At 35.9% G+C, this 25870-nt stretch overlaps 2 protein-coding genes across 4 annotated transcripts; one reads left to right on the plus strand and one right to left on the minus strand.

Annotated features, from left to right (window-relative positions):
* The first annotated feature begins 16328 nt into the window (after positions 1–16328).
* On the plus strand, positions 16329–21510 carry LOC112197966 (protein ROLLING AND ERECT LEAF 2). 3 transcript variants are annotated; one of them, XM_024338951.2, is made up of 5 exons: positions 16329–16440; positions 17624–19507; positions 19880–20097; positions 20240–20463; positions 20575–21510. In XM_024338951.2, the coding sequence occupies exons 2-5, from the start codon at positions 17821–17823 to the stop codon at positions 21281–21283; spliced, it is 2838 nt and encodes a 945-aa protein (XP_024194719.1). In that variant the 5' UTR covers positions 16329–16440; positions 17624–17820; the 3' UTR covers positions 21284–21510. The 3 variants fall into 3 exon arrangements, with proteins under 3 accessions (XP_024194719.1, XP_024194720.1, XP_040373305.1); XM_024338952.2 differs by having other exon boundaries at positions 19883–20097; positions 20575–21509; XM_040517371.1 differs by lacking the exon at positions 16329–16440 and adding an exon at positions 16447–17311.
* A 377-nt stretch (positions 21511–21887) lies between these two features.
* On the minus strand, positions 21888–25595 carry LOC112197967 (mitochondrial outer membrane import complex protein METAXIN). The gene is made up of 6 exons (XM_024338953.2): positions 25335–25595; positions 24568–24902; positions 24301–24377; positions 24075–24135; positions 22868–23030; positions 21888–22334 (listed from the first exon to the last, which is right to left on the minus strand). The coding sequence occupies exons 1-6, from the start codon at positions 25474–25476 to the stop codon at positions 22147–22149; spliced, it is 966 nt and encodes a 321-aa protein (XP_024194721.1). The 5' UTR covers positions 25477–25595; the 3' UTR covers positions 21888–22146.
* Positions 25596–25870: the final 275 nt, after the last annotated feature.

Raw genomic sequence — 25870 nt, forward strand, 5'->3', positions numbered from 1 at the left:
GCTTTCTGATGCGTGATGGTGCGTCAAGGGCAGTCTCGTCCTGAACCTGAGCTCAGGCGATAGCCTGCATGGTGTTGTTCTCGGAGATTACCCCCATGGTGGCATCATTGCTTGCGGAGGTGGCCTGAAGCTAACCTCAATGCACAGCTAATTATGCTTGACAATACTCATGTACATACAAATAGATTGAGATTTAAACTCCAATCAGCGTCGGCAAAATTCGGACTCGGTTGTGGGGGTTTTACACCTATAAACTGTTACCAACTCGACCACCTGGGGTTAATGGTTTTGGGTTTTGGGTTTTGGGCAAATTTCATTTTACCTCCATGATCTTTACACCCTAAATCATTTGTGTCCCTGCACTTTTAATTTCATCACACGTGCCCCTGTACTTACCAATTTCAATCAATTTTGCCTAACCATTGGTTTTTTTGCCAACTGTTGTGTGATGTGTTTTGAAATTGCAGTCACATACGATATAATTTTGCATGTTACATTAGTGAATCGTCATCATACTATGGAGCCCGTTAGAGCCACATTTTCAATTCACAAAATATTTGACAAAAAAATGAATTATTGGACCTGATTGATTAAATTGGAGAGCACATAAGTACATGTGATGAAATTAAAAGTGAAATGCCACAATTGATATAACATACGTAAAATGAAATTAGCTCTTTTTTATTTCTTGAAAAGAGACGGTGGAAATGGTGAGAATTAATTCCGATCTATAACATCAGCAGATGGATGTCCCAAATTCTACTAAAATTTTAAAATTCATTTTTTACCAAATTGGTTTAATTGGGGTTTATTATAGAAACCCATCTCCAAAAGCATTTTACGAACCTAGAAGCCCATGTTCCAAAAAATAGATAGCGAGTAACGATGTCTGTTTAAAAGAGTGACTCATTACTCCCACATTTTGAAACATTTACGTGAACATATTTTGACTTAATTATAAACCAATTGGCCTTTATTTTTGGCCTTAATTAAGTCAAAATATGTTCACGTAAATGTTTCAAAATGTGGGAGTAATGAGTCACTCTTTTAAATAGAGTCAAAATGTGGGAGTAATGAGTCACGCGTGTGTCAATTGGCCTTTTTTTTTTTATACTTTATTTGTGTTTATAATATTTTGTTTGAGTTTTTATTTGTATTTCTAAAAAAAGAGTTTGTTTTAGTAATTTATCTAAAAAATGTTTATTTTTTATGAAATTATGAATGACTTTAAAAAAAAATAATAATAACTTTTTGTTTAATAAGCAATTTTTTTATTTAAACTGCCAACTAACAAAAAGATTTGTTTTTTGTAATTTACTGTTATATTTACTATTTTACCCTTCATGTGTTAAATTATAGATTTTTAGACTATAATTAAAGAAGGGTAAATTGTGGGTTTTTGAAAATTTAACCATAAACCTTATTGGCTTAATTAATACTGATAAGGAGTGTTCCTATAAATTATATTTTCCAACCTTTCTGGTGTTTTGAGGAACTCTATACACTATCAGTTACACAGAACGGGTGTGGTTATAATGAGGATTTTTTTTTTTAAAAAAAAAGGAGAACTTTTAAATCAATGATTGGATGAGTTGGTTATACGGTGAAGAAATAAGGGTCGTTGACCCAAAACACCAAAATAAGCAAAAATTATCCCACTTACCTCAGCAACAAATTTTTATTCTCACTTACCCTATTTAAAGCAAAATGACAATTTTGCCCTTGACTTAATTAATTAATTACATGTGGCCCTCTCTTTATCTCTCTCCTCTCTCCCTGATCTGCTGCAGTCTCTATCTCTCATCCCCCATTCTCCGATCGACTCTCTCTCTCTCTCTCTAGCTCCGGTCTCTGGTCTAGATGGCCTACAGCGAGACGAGGCCGAAGATGACCAGTCGCCGGTGGTACGCGATCTAGGAGTTAGAGCTGGTAGGCAACGAGGAGTCGGACCTGGTAGGCAACAAGGACCGGTCGCTACTGGCAAGCGATCTCGGAGTCGGAGCTGGTAGGCAACAAGGAACCAGAGCTGGTAGGCGATGAGAACCGATCGCTGCTGGTAAGCGACGAGGAGTCAGAGCTTCGAAGCATCGACGAGAAGCTGAGTCTCCACGTTGTCTTAATCCTGAGGTGCTGCTGCTTTTGCTATTTTACAAGAAGATGAATTACAGCAATTGAGGCCGAGCTTGGATCCCTCAACTGCACCTGTGGTGGTTTGCTTCGGTTTTTTTTTTTTGGCGGAGGTTTGCTCCGGTTTGGTACCCAGAGTATTTTCTGGGTGGCCAAATCAATTTTTTTTTTTTTTAGTAAACTGTTTCTCCAAGAATGAAAGAAAAACGGAAAGAAAAAAAAAAGCGTTGTACAATTTGGTCTTGTTTAAGTAATGGGGCAGAAAGAAAGAAAAAAAAAAGTTTTGAATGTCTATTGGGGGGCAATAGACGTTTTTAAATTGATATAATCCCTTCTTTTTTTTCTTTATTCAAAGTTTTATTTATCTAATTTTAGGAAGATTAGTTCTCATTTCAGTAACCGAAACGTCTATTGGGGGGCAATATACGTTTTGAATTGATGTAATCTCCTCATTTTTTTTCTTTAATCAAAATTTTATTTGTCTAATTTTATGAAGATTGGTTCCCATTTCGGTAATCGAAACGTCTATTGAGAGGCAATAGATGTCTATTTGGGGCAATAGACTTTTATTGCCCTTATATTGGGGGGCAATAGGTGTATATTGGGGGGCAATACATTGCTGAGGCAATAGACGTCTATTGGGGGGCAATAGACGTCTATTGGGGGGCAATAGACTTGTATTGCTCCTCTATTGGGGGCAATAGAGGTTTTCAAAAAAATCCGGTGGGCAGCGGCCGGTGACCGGATTCCAGTGGCCGATGGCCGGATTCTGGTGACCGGTGATCAGCTCCGGCGAAGTCTCCTATGGTTTCTCTCTCTTCCATTCTCTCTCTCTTTATCTCTAAGTAACAAAAGGGTGAGGGGTAAAATGGTATTAAAAAAATCTTAATGGTGTATTAGGGAATACTCCCTTAGAGTGTATTGGACAATTGGGTAAGAGGGAATTAAAAAAACTTAATGGGGTTAGTGGGATAAAAATCCCTAGAAATGGGGTAAATAGACAAAAACCCAAGAAATAATATTTCAACTACAATTTGAAACACTAATCAAACCGTTGATTTAAAAGTTTTCATAGAGTCCTCATTTTAAAATTCTTATTAGAGACTCTCCCTAAAAACACCACTAATATAGAAGAGGAAGAGTTTTTTTTTTTTTTTCCTGAGAATATAGAAGAGGAAGAGTTGTAATTATCATACTTTGGGATAGAGGTGGCAAACAGGCCGCTAAACACTAGCACGGCACGGGCCCGGCATGCTTAAAAGCTGCCCGGCACAGCCCAAGCCGGTTAGTGGCCCGGCACGACCCGAGCACGTTAGAATAACGGACCGGGTTGGGCCTAGGAATATTAGCCCATTAGCCCGGCCCGGTACGGCCCGAGCATGACATATTTGGGCCGGCCCGTTTCAAACACAAAATTTCATTTTGTTTTTAAAAATATTAAAAATCCACAATGATGAGATTTGATATTATACCTCCTTATTTAAAATCTCAAGACAATTCTACCAATGCTATTTCTTTTATGTTGTCAAAATAGTGAGAAAAAAAACATTATATCCTTGTTTTGACATAAAACATTTTTTCTAAATATTAAATATATGTTTATGAATAAAGACTAATCTCATAATAATACAACTATAGAATGAAGGAAAGAATAATATGATACTAAATCTTCATTATATTAATAAAGATTAATCTCACAATTTAAAAGCAATATATTTTGAGTTTTTTTTTTCTTTCTTTCTTTCTTGTAGTGCAATATAAAAAATTATTAGAAAACTAAATCTTAAAAAGCTAAGATTGAGAAAAACATTGTAGAACTTAATTTATTTGAATTTTCTAAATAGTTAAATAAAATTATTTTTTATTTATTCAAATTAAGATTTTAAAATCGTACTTTATCATGGATAGGCACCAGCACGACCCGTTTATTGGCCCGGCACAATATGGGCTCGGGCTATGGGCCGGACCGGGCTTAATGTTTAAATAAATAGGCCGGTACGAGTCCGGCACGATAATAAATGGGCCGGCCCAAGCACGACTAGACCCGCTTAAAATGGCGTCGGCTTGCCACCTCTACTTTGGGAGGCCTGCAATTTGGTGGAAGCAGAAGATGGAAATGGAAGAGCCAAAGAAAGAGAAATGATAAAGTGGATAGTTTTGTACGCAGGAATTTCTATAGGAGATTTAAATGTTAATACTCTTTCTTTTATTTATCTTCCTTCTTCGCCTCCCTCACTCATTCCTCCTCTCTCCTTTTTTTGAACCAGATATTTGGTTGAGTTCTTTTTGCACTATGAATTGGCCTTTCCTTAAATGCAATAGCACACTTTGTGAATATTAAAAATAGTGTACCCGTTACCAATGAAAATAATCTCGGCCGGCATAGCTGAAACATCTAGGAACATCTTAATGAGTAAATTGCAGGGTGTGCTAGTATACAACTAAGAGCAACTTCAACAGCTTCCCTATAATTTTTATATAATAGAGAAGCAAAAGTCAAAGCTTTAGCATCTTTTTCTTCTCCAACTCTAACCGGTTCCCTATTTTACAGCAATCTCTAAAATCTCCATATTCTTCCTTAAATTTTTAGAGATTGCTGTAAATATATGGAATTTGGTTTTCTCTTTCCTCACTTTACCTAAAATAGGGATAGTTATAGGGAATCTGTTGGAGCAAAAGAGGCTCATTTTTCCCTAAAGTAGAGAAAAATAAAAATATAAGGAAGCTGTTGGAGTTGCTCTAAGAAGCAAAGTGTACAATTGTAGATTGATGAGTTGTGCATATATATGACTTCGTTGAGGGATTGAAACCCGAGGAAAGAATAGAAACTCGACTAAGGATCATATGCCTTGGAGTTAAAGACTTTCGAGTTATTCACTGGATGATCGAGTCAAGTAATGCTTGGTAACCAACAATAATTTTATAACTACTCCTAACGCGAAAGCTTAAAATTTCTTAGAGTTAAAGAATAAAGACTTTCAAGTTGTTCACCGGATGAGCCAAGTAATGATTGGTAACCAACAATAATATTACAACTACTCCTAACGCGAAAGTGTAAAAGCATATGTTGGTTTACAATAGAATTGATGAGCAAGAACTTGAGGTGGAGGCTTACATAGATGCATCTTACAAACCAGAGAAGGATTACTTGAAGTCAACATTTGGCTATATTTTTCTTCTATTTCATGGAAAACTACAAAACAAACTTTGACAGCAACATCAACTTTTCAAGTAGAGTATATTGCTATTTTTGAAGCCATTGGACATGCATTGTGGCTGAGAAATTTTATTTCCCATTTGAAATTAATAGAATCTGTAGAAAGACATATGTTGATCTATTGTGACAATGTATCAGTAGTCTTTTTCTCAAAGAACAACAAGAGATCTTCAAGTTCTAGAAATATAGATGTCAAGTATTTCGCAATGGGGGAAAGTGTTAGAGATGAAGAAATTGAAGTTGTAAAGATTGGCTCAAAAGAGCAGTTGGCAGATCCATTGACAAAGGCTTTTCCAATAGCTGATTTTGTCAAGCATGTTGCAAATATGAGAATTACATACGCCATTTAATGTTGAAGAACATATCAGCATCATCACCCGTTACTATATGTTGTAGTTTTATTGTTCAGTTGTGATATGATCAGTGAAGCATAATTATATTATTAAGTGTTCATTTTATCAATCATCTACTAGATTAAGTTGTACAACTTTAGTTTGCAATTCATTGAATGGCAATATATATATATATGCAGATTATGATAACTTTACAGTTAAATATAATTTGGTTTGTTTCTATTAAGATTAAAAATTTTGGTAGGACATTCAGCATACATGTGATTGAATGCATTTATAACACAAGTATATTTATACTGCTATTGTGACTGAAATTCATGTGATTTTAGTCAATCACAAAGTGATCTTGTGATCTTAGATTGCTGGTGTTCATCCTTATTCACCATATTGTTCTTAGGTTCCTTGAAATAGACATTATTGACAGAATTTGAATAGCTTAAGTAGCTTTTAAACTCGCAATGCACATTTTAGTAGATCATCCTCATATATTTGTACTATAATATAATTATTCAGGTAATGACAAGGTCAGTGGGAGATTGTAAGCATTGCAGCTTATAGAACTTGACACCACTCAAAATTTATATGCTATATATATGCAGTACAAACACATGAAATATGATCCAAGTTTAAAATATATGTGTATAAGCTTTGAATTAGTTTTGTAGATAAGTTTGTGCATTTTTTTAATTCAAAATTATGTTGTAGTTGATGACAGTTAAATGTTTGAATAAATAGTTAAGCAAAATAACAGTTTCTTTATAGATGAAATTGTTATGCAGGGCTTCTAAATAAGTGTCAAACCAGTCCATTCTAAAACATAAGTTCTTTCTCCTTAAATTATTCCCATTGCTAAGAGAAAATTAAGGTGAATTCAGGAGAAGACTGTCATGGACAATGCAAGTGCATCAAGTAAGTTTTATGTATTTAAGTTCTGATGTTCATAAATTCTGCAGATGTAATGGTTACAACGGCTTCAATCCCAATTACATAAACACATTCTGACAGTGAGGAGTGATCTTTGTTTACATGCTTTGATTTAATAGAGGTACATATTGATAAGTTGATGATCATGTTAATCTGTAGTTTCCAACAAGTAAGTAATCTCTATTTTGCTAACCAAAAACAGATTAATATGTTAAGACCAAAACTTACCAGCTATAAGAAATATGAGCTCTTTCTCAGCCAGTCCTTTTTCTGTAAATTTGGATTTGTGCGCATTGATTGGATCATCCATATCTGGCATTAGGAAGGCGTGATCAGCGTTTGACACTTGACCAACCGAAACCCTTTGCCTAAAAAAGTATAAACGAATTATCAAATGCATATTAAGTCATTTGTCAATGGAATAATAAAGTTGTATTGCTATAATTCTACTTACCAAAGAAATAGCATCCCGTGCAGCCAGAGCAATAATGTCAGAATAGGAAATGAGTCCTTGGCAAACCACTTCCAGTCTTGATTTCGCCGACTCGATCACATCAAAACCCTTCACTCCTGCATGTGCCAATGCTGACTTCTCAGGATTCTTGCCGGAATTTATTAGAATAGAACTATCACAGCCCTGTACCATAGTGGACAACAAAAGTTAGAACTATATGTAAGTAAAGAATTAACAAGCTAAAATGAGACTCACATATCAAAAGTTACAAACTATGTGTAAGTAAAGAATTAACAGCTGAAATGAGACTCACATATCAAAAAAGTTACAAACTATGTGTAGGTAAAGAAATAACAAACTGAAATGGGACTCATATCCACAAAGCAATCATGAAATTACAGTCGGAGGAGGATCGAAGCAATCCGAGGATTGGTCTAGACTGCCTCTCTGACCATCGCGATTACAATGGACTCCGCTGCGGGGCAGGGCCGAAACTGAGATTTTCAAACTTGAGACAAACTTTAAAGTTTGTCCCTCTAATCATAGTACGCATTCAATTTTTTGTTTTCGGAAAAATTTTCCGGAATATATCTATAAACTCAAAAGCCAACAATAAAATAGCAAACAAAACGTAATATTCAAAATATTTATATTCACATAATAAAGCCGAAGATGTTACAAACCAAAATTTAAAAGATTAAGCTAAAAATGTTCCAAATTAGAATTATAAAAATAACTAATAACATCTCTAACAGAGTACCCAAGTGAAAGTTAAATATACTTTTTGGTAAATAGGTAGCTATATTTAGCTATGAATTTTGCATAATTATATTTCTATCTCCTACTTTCTTTACCCTTTATCCATAGGGCAATTTATAATTTGATAAAATATTTGAAATAACTAATATTGCTGGAGAAAAATTATTAAACCTATAGCTATATTTCAGTTTTTTTAACTTAAAACTAGCAGGCCCACACCCCATGTGTGTGGGGAGATATGAAATAATGGGAAGTTTTTTCTTAATGAAAAAGTAGTGAGAAGTTTCTTTCTTTCATGTTTATAGCCATGTGATTTCTTTTTATTTTATATTTATATTTTTATTTTATTTTATGTATTGACGCTATCATCCTTGATAATTAATTTAGTGTTGAAGTTTATTAATATTTTAGGGCCATAATAGTAAAAAAAATCAGTTATGAAGAGCAAGCTCTCTTCTCTTAATAATAGTATAGATATAGCTTACGTTTATGAAGAACCTTAAAAGATGTTCTATAGTCTATACTAAAAGTTGAATTAATAAAGTTGGAATGGTCAACAAAAATGAGAGATTTACTTTTCTTTAACTTTGGGATAATTGCATTGTTGCATATAATATGTGTGCGTGTGTGTGTGTGTGTGACGGAGGATCAAGAGAGGACATCCTTACTTTAAGAATTTGAGGATGTTTACTATTTTAGACTAGTATATGATATAATTCAATGATTTCAACCATTGATCCTTTAAATTCCTATGTAAGAATTGTATCTATAAAAAATCAATTAAATCCATAATCATTTGGTCACTCAAAATTGTGTAAACACATGTAGTCCGTTAGATAAAATTAAAACAATGATTAAATACTTATTACTCCTCAAACTTTTTCCTGAAAAACAGTTTAGTCCCTCGTCTTTTAAATTAAACTGGATAATCCTTATTCTCTCTAATTCTCACACAACATGTCCAAAATGACTATTATACCCCTCAATTCATTTTCTTTCTCTTTTTTTTTCTTTTTTTTAAGAGTGGTTCTATTCATACCTCCAAATTGAGAAGTTTTAAATACACACCCCAAATTACTTAATACACACTCCATACTTAATACACCACCCATTTAATTTCTCATTCTAATATTTTACTAAATACACAACCCAAAAGTACCTAAAATATCCTTAATATCAAAAATCATGAAATATCCTATTATTTGACTATATTAAGGCTTCTATTTAATATGATTAGTATATTCTAGTATATAAATTGATGTTTTATAAATAACCATATTGATTACTTGTGTTAGTTATTGAGAAATCCATAAAGATTTATTATTAATCCCTTTAAATAGATGCATATAAATAAGTTTTGTATTATTTGAGTTCTCATCCACCAAACACCATGTTGATCAAGTATAAAATTATGAGTTGAACATTTAACCAAAACTATATTAATAGTTTCTCCACAATGGCGGAACTACAAAGTTGTCATTAGAGGGGCCAAACAAATTAACAATTACAAAGTTTTTTCAAAACATCACATTAGAAAATAAATGGATTAATCATATCTCTTAGGAAAAAAAAAGAAGAAGGAAATTAACTAAAAAATGGGAGTAAAGTGATCCATTTTAAAAACATTTAATGCCATTGATTTTGAAATTCTAAATATTATGGTTTCTAACATCACTTAATTAAGATTTATTTAAGGTAAAATTAAATTAGATAGTTTCTAACTTTATTCTTGTATTAAATTAGGAGGCCATGTATATAAATTTACTGTGTTTATCTAACTATTTATACATAAATAGAATAATATAAGGAAAATATGACTATTTTTTTTGTCTTCTAATGTATAGATGTCTGTTTTGGTCATTTAACCTACCTACAAAATTTAATTTGAAATATAAAATAATAGGGATGTGTATTAAGTGATTAGGGGTGTGTATTTAAAATTTCCCCTCCAAATTTAGTATTTAGATCTCCCTCTTTTTTTTCAAGTAATGATTAATTGTGTTAATTCATATAAAATGACTAATTCAGACATGTACAAATAAAGGGGGAAAAAAAAGTCTCTCTTCTTCAACAAAATTCCCAGCTTATTTTTTTTAAGAACATATCTCAATACTTTTTTTTTTTTTATGTTTGTTATCGTTCACCGGTGTTGAAGAAACTCTACCAACAAAACCACCATTATTTCATAAACTTTAGTAACATATACAATGAAGTTTGCATGCATTTAACATCATGATAAACTATAATTATGTTTTATAATACGTGGCAGTTTTGTATTGAGTGGTGGTATCATCACCAAAGTATTGGTGGTGAGCAAATTTGAATTCATGTTGTAGATGGAGTTGTAAATTCCAATCATTTGAAATGATGGTTGCCCATCAATTCAAACTTTCATCTCTTATAGATTTGTTTGAAATCTAATTTTGGAATTACCGAGTTTTTCACCTCCTGTTTTATTTCATTGTATTCAAATTCTTCAGCATTTAGAAGTTGTACTCCTTTTTTTTTTTTTTTTCCAAAGATGCTTATCATCTTAACATGTCTTGCTATCAAGTGCTGTGGTTTTTCATACCTGATACTAGTCAAGCTAGTAGAAGGTTCTAGAAAAATCATGCTTGGAGTAGGATTCTTCTCAAGCTTTTCTAATGGTTTAAATCCACTAGATTTCTTGGATTTAATTGGAGGTCTTTTCTTATCCTTCAGTAAATTTTTCATAGAATTCAGCGTTTCTTGCTGTTTACTAATTTTTCTGCCAACGCTTGTCAGCCATTCTTCTCTCCTTTTAGGAAGTTCTTTGATATAATCTATTTTGTACTCCAATTTTTCTAATTGGGAGATTATATTTGGTACTTTTTTTAGATGATCTTGACATCTAAATAATTCTTTTATTAGATTCTGATGTTTCTCATCAGAGGATTTTAATAGAGAATTCAACTTCTGTAATATCAATTCAGACATTGTTCCCATTGGGGATTTCCTTTTGAGCTTTTTTAGCAAGCTCTGATACCAGTGAAATGGGGATCTGATCTAACCGATGCTCAAATAATCAAGAGATTTTTGTTCCTCTCGGAGAGTATATTCGAGATCTCCGATAGTTTTCTCAACTTTATAAATTCGTTTTTGAACTATGAAGATAATATTCCAATAATCAGAAGTTTCTCTTTTAAGCCTTGATCTATAATCTTTTAGCTTTCTCAACTTTTCTCTTTCTTCAGCTAATGCTTTACTGGTTATATTGCAAATAGCAATTAAATCTTTTCTAGAAAGGATAGAAATTATGAATAGTGAAAATTAACCATTTATCTTCGAATATAGAAGATGAATTTTAACTAAAATTGCTATCTAAACAAATAACTTCAAAATATGAGTCCACCACGCTCCGTCATAAAAATAATTGACAAACTTTTAGTACTATTGATAGTAATAGTAAGAGCAAGTCCATCGGTTGCAAGTCCACCGGTTTGTCTATGACCGGCCTCCACATAGATTTGTTGACATGGTGACCGGCCAACCCCAAAATCTCTCTTCCACCAACACAAGCTTGATTGGGCAAAGGATGAACTTTCTTGACCGAAGCCAAGAAAAAAGGCAAGAGGATGACATTTTCCTTGACCCAGCCAAGGCCTGTGCCAGCTCGGCCCACACCCTACTGAAGTAGGAGAAGCTGACGCGTGGCGCCGCAGCAAGCAGAAACTGAAGCCCAGTGTCGAGGAATTGCGACAGAGCCGAAGTCACCCAAAAGTGAAAATCATCAGAACCCAATCGAATTTGAAAACAAATCACATAGGCATGTAGAACATGACGAGAAGATGAAGTTTCATATCACATATAAGCAAATCGGTGGCCGGAGTCTGCAGAAACTCGCCGGAAAAGTTCCAAGTTTCTCCTCACTTGTCCCGTGCATGGACGATCAAAGACCACGGGCGTAACGGTGACGATGAGACGAAGAAGATGGTGCTCGTGCGCCTGCCGGAGGCTGCTTGACGGTGGAGCGCCGGTTGGGTTAGGGAATTGGGTCGCTGGCTCTCGGTTTCGAGTTGGGAGACCTCGAAGCCTCTGTACGCGATCTTGATCCTTGATCTGATCAAGGGCATTTATAACCCTGAGTTCACTCTATTTCAATGGCTAGGATGAAGCGGTGGTAAAATGGAAGGCCACGATCGCACCGCAGAAATTTTCTTTTTATTTAAATGCATTTTCATAATTTCCAAACTTTAAAAATTCATTATAAACACTTCGGGTGTCCGAAAAATTCCCACGAACTCATCGTGTCGTGTACTTTATTATCCAACTCTTAGATTGAGGATTTCACTTTATGAAAATTTCTGAAAATTTCCTCGAGCATCCTAACATTTATCGAGATAGTAAATGAACAGTTAAAACAATCAATAAACAATGAAAATGAACAATTAAAAATTGATGAACAGTGATACATGAACAGTCTTGACCGGTCAAGAAAAAAACGGGTGGAAACCCATGTCCAGTGGCAGTGAACAGTTACTTGACTGGTTGACACCTTATCTTTTCGACCTTGACATTTCTTGACTACGGGTGAACTTTTTTTTTTTACTTTGTCAAGGGGAACCCAAAGACTTCCTAGGCCCAAGATAAACCCCTTCGGCGCATGTGAAATGCTCCAACTGTGCATTGCAGCATAGTGCCTGGCCACTTTGACAGCTTCGGGGTTCGAACCTGGGTCAGATGAACTTGCTTTAAGATAACAAAGGTCAAAGAAAGAAAGGGAAAATGGGTAATAATGGTGTAAAATTAGGTGAGATGGGTAGGTGAGAAGAAAAAGGAAAAAAATTTGTGTGAAAGAGAATAAAAATAAATTGGTGGGATATATGAAAAGTATATTGGTATTTTAGGGGTGTATGGGCATTTCCCCAAATTATAATTAGTAGACGCTAAAAAACTTCGTAAACTGAAAATCTACAGCTGCTTCCTGTTTACGTAAATCTGTGAGACAATTAATGGTCTTGTACTCGGATCACTTCTTTCCTGGGCAACAAAAATATGCCTCAGGGCCAAAGTCAGATATCCCAACAGAGAAGGCTACAATAATAGCAGCAAAATTGCATACTAAAAGTTCTGCATATAAGGCCTAAGCTCTTTACGACATGGTCAAGCTCTTTTGCTTTGAGGATAGTTTGGGCACTGAAGCTCAAAGATGTCCCATATGATACCATATTTGAAGATCTCTCAAACAAAAGCCCTCTACTTCTTCAATACAACCTCATTCATAAGAAAGTTCCAGTGCTTGTGCACAATGGAAAATCAATTGCTGAATCTTTGGTGATCCTTGAATACATTGAGGAAACATGGAAACAAAATCCTTTGCTGCCTGAAGATCTTCACGATAAAGCCGCTGCACGATTTTGGGCCAAATTTGGTGATGACAAGGTAATCTAGCTCAACCACTACTGTTTCATCGTATAATCAGCAACTACTTGAACACTAGTTTCATATGGAGTTTCAAGATCGATATACACAATAAAGTTTGGTAAAGAATTCAATTCAGTTCACTATGTAAATATGTCTGTGGTTGTGCATGAAGATTTTTCCACCTATTGTGGACGCATTATGCAGTGAAGGGAAAGAGCAAGAAGAAGCTATTGTGAAAGCAAGGGAGAACTTGAAGTACTTGCAAGAAGAGCTAAAGGGAAAGAAATTCTTTGCGGGAAAGCAAATTGGATTCGCAGATATCGCGCTCAGATGGCTTGCACACCATGAGAACGTGTTTGAAGAAGAGGCAGCTAGCATGAAGCTGATAGCAGAAGCTGAGTTCCCATTGTTATCCCAATGGCAAAAGACTTTATCAGATGCTCCTATATTCAAAGAGAATTGGCCTCCTAAGGACAAACTTGTCACTAAATTTCAGGCTATCCATGAGCATGAACTTGTCAAGAAGTTGAAGAAAGGGGCACCTAAGTGAAATGGGTTGTCACATAAGTTACTCTTCCAGTACCAGTACCAGTACCAGTAAGTGATACAAGTAACAACCTGAAAGTTCTTAGCTTCCTCTTCATCGAAGGAGCTGCAGACGCCATATTTTGGGGTAGTTTATAGGACTGTAATCTCTCCATCTTCTCTGCATGACTGTTTTGGACCTCCTCATCATAAAAATTAGTAGATTTCTCAATTAGGGGATCCAAGATATCTCGCCATATAGTTTAATCAAATATGGCAATTTGTATCTGCATGCACAGATCGGCAATAATAATTAAAGTCAGCATGGACTCTGCAATCCACAAAGTTACCTAAACAGTAAACACATGAGAATTTATCATTCCATTGGAAAACTTGAATCATTTCAAACTTGAGTATATCAAATAATTGAAAGCAGCTGGTTCCAAGAACAAACATGAATCCCAAGAATAACCTGGTTCCAAATACGATTTAGGAACCAGCTGCAATTTTCAGAAGAGTAATAATCAAGCAGGGCATACATTGCTGCATGTTGTACCCAATGTTCCGATTGTAATTTCAATCGGACAGCAGGAACAGAAATCGGTATTCGCTCCGGCGACCGCGAATACCGATTTGCCGTTTCCAATCCATCCATCTCAGAAATGAAGAGTAAAACCCTAGAATCATAATTCAATTATTCACAGAAACCCTAGCTTTTGGGCGTTTAATTGATCGAAACAAGAAAATAAAGAATCGAGAAAATTTACCTTGTACGTGGTGAAGTGAAGCGAAGCTAAATCCGTCCATCTCTGAGACCTGAAAAATCCGAAATGGGGTCTCTCTCTCTCTCCCTCTCCCTCTCCCTTCTCTTTCTCTCTCTACAAAACCCTAACTGGGTTTGATTTCAAATCCGCAGAACAAAATGTAACGCCTCTTTTGTTTCTAGAAACGAATTTTTGAATTTTCAAATTGCGTTTCTGATATTATCGCCTTAAGAAAAGGGCGTTTACGTAAAAGGACGTTACCAAGGGCATCCCGCGGAGGCCTTGGTGGGACCAGTTTCCCCTTTTTTTCTTTATAGCCGATTATCTTTTGCTTTACAAAATTCATATTATATTATTTTCGTCCCTAGTTTCTCCACTCATAATTACCAAATTCTCCTTACCTCTCTGAAATGTAATAAGTACACCACCGTTTGGGATTAAGCCGCCAAGTGTCCATGCTAAATTTGCTTTTTTTTCTTTTTGGACCACAACCGATTGAGTTAAGGACACCATGGAAAGTGTGTGAGAGAGTATCTCATTCCATTTCGTGTATAAGATTTCTACAATCTTTATGGATGCAAATTCAATAATGTTACGGTACTATGTTACTTTTCATTTCTTCACGAGTATTCCCCAATTTCACCTTCATATTTTGTATATTGTACTCTAACGAGTTATGTAATTTATGCTTTGAATGACTAAGTATTTAGGAGTTTCGATATTTAAGGTTTCATTTTTTTAGTCTAAAAGGTTACCATGAACTCAGTTCTTGTGTTGTTATTTCTTTGTCCAAAGTTTATGCTCAATCACATTATTATTAAACTTTTCTATGAGAACAAAACAATTAGAGGAAATGCTACGGCTAAACTCTAGTATGACGATCTGAACGAAAATCAAACGTAGAAGATAAGGGGAGCCAAGTTCAAAATATGATCAACTCAGTCAAATGATATGCTACAACGTCGGCATTTTACACGACACCATCAAATGAGAACTAGTAAATATGGGAACATAAACAGGTCATTTGCGTCAATAGATAATATTGTCACAACAACAATGAACAAACGTTTGAAGGCATTCCTGTAAAGTCTAACCTTCAAATGGTAGAACGTTAAACATGCCAAAAAATTTAGTCATAACAAAAAAGAATTAGTTATTGTGGATTTTAATGACAAATACAGTGACACATTTATAATCATGACACAATACAGCAATCACTGTTAAGCTTCTTAAAGTATATCTATGGAAACTTTAATAAGAGATGGGGATGATGATTGATGAAATGCCCAGTTTCATTTTCATAAACTAATGATTTTCCCTTAATTTTACACATAATTATAGGTTCTAAATATGTTCTAAAGTAACACTAATAGCTTAATCATGTGCACAAAGTACAAACACATCACGAGCACCAAAACAAAAGTACAAAGTCACAGATGAACACAATAATGGCACCTACAAAACTACAAACTTCCCATTTCCCCTGTTTTTGGATTTTTCCTTCATGTACAACAACAACTTGATTTCAAATTTCAACGACATTTTAACCGCACGTCAAAAATTAAATTCCTCGGAGTTTTCAACATCACCCCAATCATTTAATGCAGCTGTTAAGCCTGTGAGGCCAAGTTGTCAGAACCTCAAACGGATAATAAAGTCACAGTGGCATTTACACAAATTAGTGCAAAACCGAGGGCAAAGTCGTCACTTAATCGTGTCATATTCTGAGAGCACATAGGTCTGTTCCCCCTTTTTCTTTTTTTGAGTCCTCCAACCTGAAAACTTTATTTTTTTTGTTTTTTTATGTTTGCTTCTCCTCCTCCTCTCCCTCTTGGCTTTTGACCGTTACTTTTTCTCAACGTCTCTCTCTCTCTCTCTCTCTCTCTGTGATCAAAGCTTCTTCTTCTTCTTCTTCTTCTCTGCAATACCCAGGTTTGTTTCTTCTATGTTATCCATTTTACTGATTCATTTGGAGTGTTTTGTTTCTGTGTTCTGTATTTCATTTGGTAGAACAGTCTTACCAAAGCTGGGTTCTTTTTTCTTTTTTTAATCTGAGTTTCTTGAATATGGAAGCTCTTTCTTTCTACTCACCCCTGCTTTAGTTCAGTAGTTTCAGATATAGATACCGTTTTACATGTGAAACGGGTTTTTTGTTTTGAGATGTTCTGTGTTCATATTCACTACAAGCTGAAAAAAAGGAGTGATTGGCTTCTCATGTTTCTGTTAGTATCAATTTTAAAGCTCTTTCCTTCTCTATTGGCTGTTTTGATTTTTAGTTTGAAATCTCTATTTTTCATAATTGCATGATAAAGGCTTCATGTGTTGAATTTTAATTTTTCATAATATATACCTCCCAGCTTCTTGTGTTAATTTCATAGAAGTATTCAACATATACTTATTTCACTAAATTGATTTGTTTGTCTTCCATCTTCTATTCTTCATTGTTTCAGATTTCACTATGGGCTATTGGTAATTTGATCTCTCTAGTCTCTCTTTTTGTTCCTCTCCTTTAGACCTTTATCTTCTTTTTCAAAACCCTTCTGTTGTAACCTTGAAAAGTTGCAACTGAGGAGATCAAACTTCAACTTGACTACCTATGTTTACATTGCTTTTTCAATTTTTCTTTGAATCCTTTATTACCTGCTTTGAATCACTATTTCATATTGAATTTGTTAGTTTTGAAACCCTAACCGTATATGTTGTTCCACAAGGCTAAATCGTTTTCTTTCAAGTTGGAAAAAACTCGAAGAATTTCATTATCTATTGAAACAACAGTTATGAAAGACTGATCTCTCCTTTTTCTGTGAGTTTCTTGTACTAGTAGTTTCCTAGCAGAAAGTTATGTGTATAGGAGGCTCTTGCGCTAGTACTTTAGTAGGCAGTTATTGGCTTATTGCATAATCAGGATTTAATAGTTATGTTTTAGGTGTTTGGACTGATAGAAAAGGCCTGAAAGAATCAAAGTTCTCCTAATTGTTCAAGTTTGTGATGTTCTTAAACCTTCTTTGTGACTTGAATATAAAGAAAAGTACCCAGATCTTTTCCAAGTGTTTTTAGTCCTATAGGAGATTTTAATTATGTGTATGTTGGTACTGAAAATTTGATTTCTCTGCAGATTCTTTCCTCTTCTTTGTTTCTTTTGTTTGCATGTTCTTCATGTTGGAGTGAGGCTGTTGAACTCCTCTGCTAATCAGGCTCAGAATATCCTTATGTATCTGGCAAGAAATACAGAAGACTACCCTTGTGATTTTGGTTTTGATCCGAGTCTGAAAAATTCATAGGCCGAGAGGACAAGTTAAGAGAAAGCTAGAGATGGGATGTTCTACATCTAAGCTAGATGATGGAGAAGCAGTTCAACTTTGTAAAGATCGAAAGAGATTTATTAAACAGGCTCTCGAACAAAGAGCACGATTTGCATCTGGACACTTGGCCTATATCCAGTCCCTGAAAAGAGTTTCAGCTGCTCTTCGTGACTATATTGAAGTGGATGAGCCTCATGTGTTCTCATTAGAGTCCTTCATAACCCCACCATTCACACCAATAAAGAAAACAAGTCCTGGTTTTATCTGTGACAGTACACCTAAGATCAGGAGGATTTCATCAAAATCCTTCTCACCTGCACAAACCCAATCCGAACACCATTCATCTGTGAAGGTACATTACCTAAGATCAGGAGGAAATCCAGCAGTGTCAGTGGAAGAGAGACCACCTCAATCATCGGAGACAGTCAGTGGAAGTCCTGGTTTTATCTGTGACAGTACACCTAAGATCAGGAGGATTTCATCAAAATCCTTCTCACCTGCACAAACCCAATCCGAACCCCATTCATCTGTGAAGGTACATTGCCTAAGATCAGGAGGAAATCCGGCAGTGTCAGTGGAAGAGAGACCACCTCAATCATCGGAGACAGTCAGTGGAAGTCCTGGTTTTATCTGTGACAGTACACCTAAGATCAGGATGATTTCATCAAAATCCTTCTCACCTGCACAAACCCAATCCGAACCCCATTCATCTGTGAAGGTACATTACCTAAGATCAGGAGGAAATCCGGCAGTGTCAGTGGAAGAGAGGCCACCTCAATCATCGGAGACAGTCAGTGGAAGTCCTGGTTTTATCTGTGACAGTACACCTAAGATCAGGAGGATTTCATCAAAATCCTTCTCACCTGCACAAACCCAATCCGAACCCCATTCATCTGTGAAGGTACATTGCCTAAGATCAGGAGGAAATCCGGCAGTGTCAGTGGAAGAGAGACCCCCTCAATCACCAGAGACGGTCAGAGTAGAAACTTACTCTCCAGTACACCAGTTTGGAATGGATGGTTTCTTTGCAATGCAATCTTCGCCAATGAATTCTTCTTCATTCTTCTCCTATTCCCCTAACAACAGGCCCAATATCCCTCCACCTTCACCTCAAAACTCTCAATGGGATTTTTTCTGGAACCCATTTTCATCATTAGATTATTATGGTTATCCCACTCCATCTAGTATTGATCAGACAGTCATGGATGATGAGAATAGAGGACTAAGGCAGGTCAGAGAAGAAGAAGGGATCCCTGACTTGGAAGAAATTGAAACTGAGCAAGAGGATTGCTATGATGAGGCAAATGTAAGACAAGAAAGGGATAAAATGGATCTAAACTACAACAGAGAAGAAGTTATTGTTGAAGACGATGATGAGGATGAGGAGACGGTCAGCGGAGACGAAACTGAGCATGAAGCAGAAATACCCTCCCATGATCATGTTACTATAGAGGTGCGAGCTCAGACTGCAAGACAAGTTGAAACTAGTAATCAAGGAACGGCAGTTGTTGATCGAGAGGCCAAGGAAGAAACACCAGGATTTACTGTTTATGTAAACCGAAGGCCAACAAGTATGGCAGAAGTTATCAAGGATTTAGAAGCTCAGTTTGTGATCGTTTGCAATGCAGCCAATCAGGTCTCGGCGTTGTTAGAGGCCAACAGAGAGCAGTACTCATCAACCTCCAATGAACTCTCAGGTTTGCTTACTTGGCTATGACATCTACTGTAAATTAATTCCCTTTACATTTGAGAATTTTTTTTCATCTTACTATCTTAAATGTGGAAGTCTGTACTCAATAGTTATGGAGGTAGAAGACCAAAACATCCAGTTTAGCTTTCGTTTATTCCAGATAATACAGGGATATAAAGCAAACTGATCTGTTATGTCATATTCACTAGAACTAATTTGGATTTCAGTATGGCAATATGTGGTCAAGGAATGTCAATGTTTCATCAAACCAACTCTTCATTTTGGATTTCATATTTCCTTTACTTCGCTGGATTTCATGTTTCATCAAAATTCCTTTATGTCAAAGTTTGAGGTTATTAATAGAACTAATTTGCTGTAGCAGCCATGAAAATGCTGAACCCAGTAGCTTTATTTCGCTCAGCATCCTCGTCTCGCTCAGCCTCATCCAGATTTTTAGTGACTTCTTCCTGCTCCAAAGATGAAGGTTATGAAAGCAGCAGTGACTTCTCAGAGGAGCCCTGCATGTTTTCAGGTAGTCACCAATCAACATTGGACAGATTGTATGCTTGGGAGAAGAAACTCTATGAGGAAGTCAAGGTATACTTCTAACAGAAACTGATTTACTTTTTAAGTAGGGAGTATACAATTAGCCATAGTTGATGATGATGATAATCATCACGGTGCTTATGCTTGAACCAAAAATTATAAGAGCTTGATCAGTGTGTCACCTACTTTGCAGTCTGGAGAAAAGGTTCGGATGACATATGACAAGAAATTAAAGCAACTCCGGAACCAAGATGTAAAAGGCTATGACCAATCTGCTCTAGAAAAAACAAGGGTATCCATTAGAGATCTGCATACGAAGATGAAGGTTTCGATACACTCAGTTGAAGCTATTTCAAAGAGAATTGAAACCTTAAGGGATGAAGAACTGCAGCCTCAACTTTCAGAATTGGTGCAAGGGTACAACACATTAACACAATATACTTGGCTTTAGCACTCATTAACAACACATATAACACACAATGTGCAACGCAAATCTAATCACTCTGTACTAAATGTACTTACCTTCAGGTTGGCAAGGATGTGGAAAGTAATGGCAGAGTGTCATCAGACACAGAAACGAAGCCTCGATGAAGCCAAGCTTCTACTAGCAGGCACACCTTCAAAACTGGAAGCTAAAAGGCTTTCTTCTTCCAGTTCAGTTACTGATCCAAACCGGCTAGCACGTTCTGCAGCCAATCTTGAGACCGAACTGAGGAATTGGAGAGCCTATTTCGAGTCATGGATCACTTCTCAGCGATCCTACGTACACGCATTAACAGGATGGCTTCTCCGTTGCATGAGGGCTGATCCAGATACATCAAAGTTGCCATTCTCTCCTCGTCGCTCTTACGGTGCTCCTCCAATATTTGGAATATGCATCCAATGGTCAAGGTTTCTAGATGCCATACGTGAGACCCCAGTGCTAGATGGACTAGATTTTTTCGCAGCTGGTATGGGATCTCTCTATGCACAGCAGGTTAAAGAGGATTTACGTAGAGCTCGGATAGGTTCAAAGAGGTTCGAGTCAACTGAGGAATTCAGTGGGAATATGGAACTGGTGGAAGTTGGTCAAGTTGAACAAGTAATGACTGCGGATAAAATGGCTGAAGTTGCCATAAGGGTACTTTGTGCTGGAATGTCAGTTACTATGAGCTCACTGACAGAGTTTTCTATTGCTTCTGCTGAGGGGTATGCTGATCTTGTGAATCAATGGGACGATGCCAAGACTAGAGCTTGAATGAGACTTTAGATTTTTATGGGGTAGTTTAGGAGTGGGTGTCTAATGTAATTACGAGTTAAGCTATTTATAAATTCTTAGAGTAGAGTTGTTGCCACCCTAATCCTTGTGTTTATTTCCCAAGCAGCGTAGAAACAGAATACGCTGGTTGTTAAGAATGTAATCTTACATAACGAAGGGTTAAATACTCGAATCTATAATCGGTAACCACCAATGAACTCCAAATCCCTATATGCAATTCATTTTGGCACAAAATAAGAAAACCAAGCATCAAAACCCTAAGATGAGCTCAAACAGGAGGAGCTCCAGAATTCCAGTTTACCACGATGCATCCTTGCTAAGAGATCTGAAAGACCATACCAAGCAAGAGCTTACACAGAATAGCCATATGTATGAATTACATCATTTATAACACTTTGTACTTCAAATTGAATAAACTTCACAGTAGGTTCAAAAATTAAACAACATGAAATAGAATTGCATCATGGTTCAACCCTATTCAATGATCTGTTTCAGCAAAGCGAAGCCTAAAAACCAGAGGGATGAAATTCATCATGGTTTAACCTTTATCCAATTCACATTGAATAAAATTTACACAAGTATAAGCACTGCTTCAAAAGTTAAAATGTTATAATATGACGAGTGAAAAGTATATCTTCCAACCCTCGATTCTAAGTTTCTAACTTGATGTTCCAATAAATCATACAACGTACTGGTGTTTATTTTCCAAAATTTCTAACCTTGTCATACTACAAAAATGAAAGAACAGGATTACAGGAAAACTCATCCTCATCACAACTCATGCTACTGGGCCAAAAATGCTGGTGTAGAGATTACAAATCAGACAAAATGATTAACTCTTTCTATTCATTGTAATCAAAGCCTTCATCATCATCATCAAGCTCAACCTCAACCCCATCAACTTGACCCATGAGAGTGACAAAAAGTACAACCGAAACCAGCTGTGCTATCAAAAAATATTTGGCCCTTCTCTTAAAATCTTTCTCCTCCTTTGTTTTTTCCCTTTTGGGTTTGGTCTTGGGCTTAGAACCTGATCAATAAAATAAGCATAACAGAAAATGCAAAATGAGTTACGACCAAGGTGGCCCTGATCTAAGATAATCTAGCATTCCAATAATTATATAATTTTAATCCCATCAATATTTAAGGGTTCAAATTCAGAAAACGCATGGTAAGTTCTAATAATCGATGACTTGCCTGTCATTAGCTATGTATCTTTTAAAAAGATTTTGTGTCCCTATTATGTCTTTCATTAATGTGCAGGAAAGCAGGTATCTCACATGATAAAAACTACAAAAATACAAACTACAGCTTTCAGTTCAAGAAAGGCCTAGGGCGTCCTGCTCATATTAATAGCTTTTATGCACTCAAAAGTAACATCCTACGTTTTTAAAGAAAAATAAGATGGTGAACTGCTTGTGTTCAGACCAACTCCACTCTCAAATCCCACTATATAAACAAAAATAGAGGGCTGTCAAAGGTGATCAATAAATCAAATTATTTTATCCGAGATAACTTAAAGATATACAAGACTTGAACATTAAGTATATGAAAGTGTCTTACGCCAGTTTGAAGGACCTCTTCTCGGAGCTGATGATGAAGGATTTGCATGGGAGTTTGGGACTGAAGATGAAGTACTCGCATCAACAAACTCCATATTAACCCTACTGGCATACCCAACGAGGTTCTCATGTTCTAAGAGCTTGCTCCGGAGAATTGATGTTTCCTAAAAGCATATAATAGCAAGAAGTGTTAAAATAATCCAAAAGTAAATTGAAAAGGGCAACATAAAAAAAGGACAAAAAACAAAAACAAAAGATACAACTTAGTTTACCACACAGGACCAAGTTCCTTTGGAAAAATTCAAAATATATTTATAAGAGGCTTGAAATCATTTTTTATAATCCAAGATTCTACATTAATTCATGATAACATGAAAAACCATGAGTACAGAATCAGGAACTGTCACCACAATAACATTGCATAAATAAGTCTCACGTTAAAACATGGTATGGGAAAGATCAAAGCAGGTCTTGAAAACCTAGCAGCTATTAAATCCTAAGGAAGAAGCGGGACAGCATGCATTATTTCAGTTGATAGATGAATAAAGCTATAAATGAATTGTCAGGAGAGTCATCTGCCTCCAAAAACTTGCTTCCAAGACTTCGTCGACTTAAATTTAATCACAGATTGGGTCAAATTTTGTGCACATAGCAATGACATCTGAGTTTAAGTCAGTAGCAGTATCATTCTTATTTGTTTTACCTCTCTATTTTGGTACAGAAGATATACTCAATTCACAAAACTGTCAGTTATGGTGTCAAATTTTGTTTCAAGTAAAGGACATCGAGTGTCATTTTCATCTTGTATTGATATTTGATTTTTCATACAAATCAATCACTAGGGATTTATTTAAAAATATCATTATAAAGCTTATAGTTCAGACCATGGAATAAAGTTGCACAACAGTTAAAAGCTTAAAATGATTGATAAAATCATATAGACAACTGTACAGATCATAATTTATAATATAGTCACCGTTTTTTGCAGTTCTACCAGGCATGACTCAAATAAATCTCCCATTCAGTAAATTTTCTCGCAAACTCTTTTCTTGATACAGAAATCAAGCAATCAATACTCTCTCAGTTATGCACCTTACTGATGCTACAATGAAATCTAAAATTCTAGCTGGCAACTCAATTTCCATGGATTCAGAGAAAGTAACTGATCCAATTAAACATGAATGGTGCTAACATAAAATTTGACTTACTGGTAACGCTTGAAGAGTGATAAGTGCCTGGCTCAAAAAGACAGCATCCAAACTTGACGGCCTACTCAAAAAAGAAAATTGCAGGTAGAAATACAATCAGCAGGTTAGTATTAGTCACTACTTCACTTTTAAAGTACGTTAATACAAAATGAAATGAAGAGTTGTCTGCGGGCTTCATTCTAAAAGGGAACAACAATCTAAGTATACAAGATATTGAGCAAATCACCTGTTTTCATATAAAAACATTTGATCCCCCAATCTACTAGACAGAGCTCCAAACGCAATGCTGGCTCTCTTGTATATCTGTCCATTAATTTTTTAATTTTCAGACCAACAACATTATATGATTTTCATAAAATAGAAAACATAGAGAGAGAGAGAGAGAGAGAAAATATGAATAGAGAGAGAGAGAGAGAGGTAGAGAGTGAAGACCAGAGGCAAGGTAGAAAAGACAAAGACAAAGAAAGTACTAAGATCAATGGAAATAATGGACCTGTTCTTCTATTTCTTCAGCATTGTCCTTAGTAATCCCAAGTTGCTGCTTGACATTGTACAGTTGCTTCAAGAACAAAATTTTTCCTATTGGCCATGGAAGGTCAGAACAATATATAGTTTGAGCAGAAGTACCATCAGTTCCCACCCAGAGCTCATACTTGATTGCATCAGCAAGCCAGGAGCTAACCATGGCCTTCATAGATATCCATTCCGGGACTGATTGGAATTCAGTGTCCAGATCAACAATGCCATCTTCTTTCAGTCTCTCAATCACGCCACCCTTCTCATTATTATAGGCCACGTACTCACCAGATTCAACATACGGAATTTTATCTAACACAAAAGACCGCAATCAATACACTGATTCTCTTGTTCTCTCACACTCACACCCATCCGCAAACTAACATTTGAAGATTCCATTGGCAAAACTGAACAAAGACTCATTATTCCATAAATTCACAAACACAGTATAGTTTCCAGTGCCAATGAAATTGCATATTCCTGAATACAGAAACCTAGCTATACTGAATCAAACCCGAAAAACACCGCAATGTATAACATCAAGAAACCATGATATATATATATATATGCAGAGTCGGCATCACATGTTTATATAAGTTGAACGAAAAACCCTAGATTAGTAGCAGTGAGAAAAATTAAAGAACTTGGGATTCAAGAAAAAACACAATGCACAAAACTTAAAGGAAGAGTACTTTCCCAATAAAAAGAAGTAAAATTTGAGAGAGATGGAATTAGGGTTGGTACCAGAATCAGGGTAGGTGAGATTATAGTCCAATTGAAAGGGGAGGTTAGCGAATTTGAGGTAGAAGTAGAGGGGCAAGCATGAAGGGCAAGCAGTAGGGAGGCCAAAGCAGGGCTTCCTCACCACGAGAGTATAGTCTTCCATGTAGAAACAGATTAGGGTTTTGACTTTGAGAACCCAGAAGCGAAGTGGATGTTGCAGAAGGTGTGTGAGAGAGAGAGAGAGACGTGGAGGAAAGGTTTCTTGAGGGTTTTGGAAATTGGCTTGGGGGTCACCCAGTCTGAGGTTGGGCGGATCCGGGTCGATCACAATGAACATGGGTCATGGGTCGGTCTACAATTATCCAACTCAATTGTGTACCTAGGTTTTTTTTCTTCTTTTTTTTTTTTTTTTTTTTTGTCAATGATGAATTGGAAAAATTACCAAGTTCAGCCATGAAAAAAGAATTTTGCATTCTGGAAACGCTTGTTTATCTATTTCCGATTTCACCAGTATGACAATATATTAGTAAAGAAAAAGTATATTGTGATGCAAAAAT

This window comes from Rosa chinensis, chromosome 4, assembly GCF_002994745.2.
Source record: "Rosa chinensis cultivar Old Blush chromosome 4, RchiOBHm-V2, whole genome shotgun sequence".
Classification (NCBI taxonomy): Eukaryota; Viridiplantae; Streptophyta; class Magnoliopsida; order Rosales; family Rosaceae; genus Rosa; species Rosa chinensis.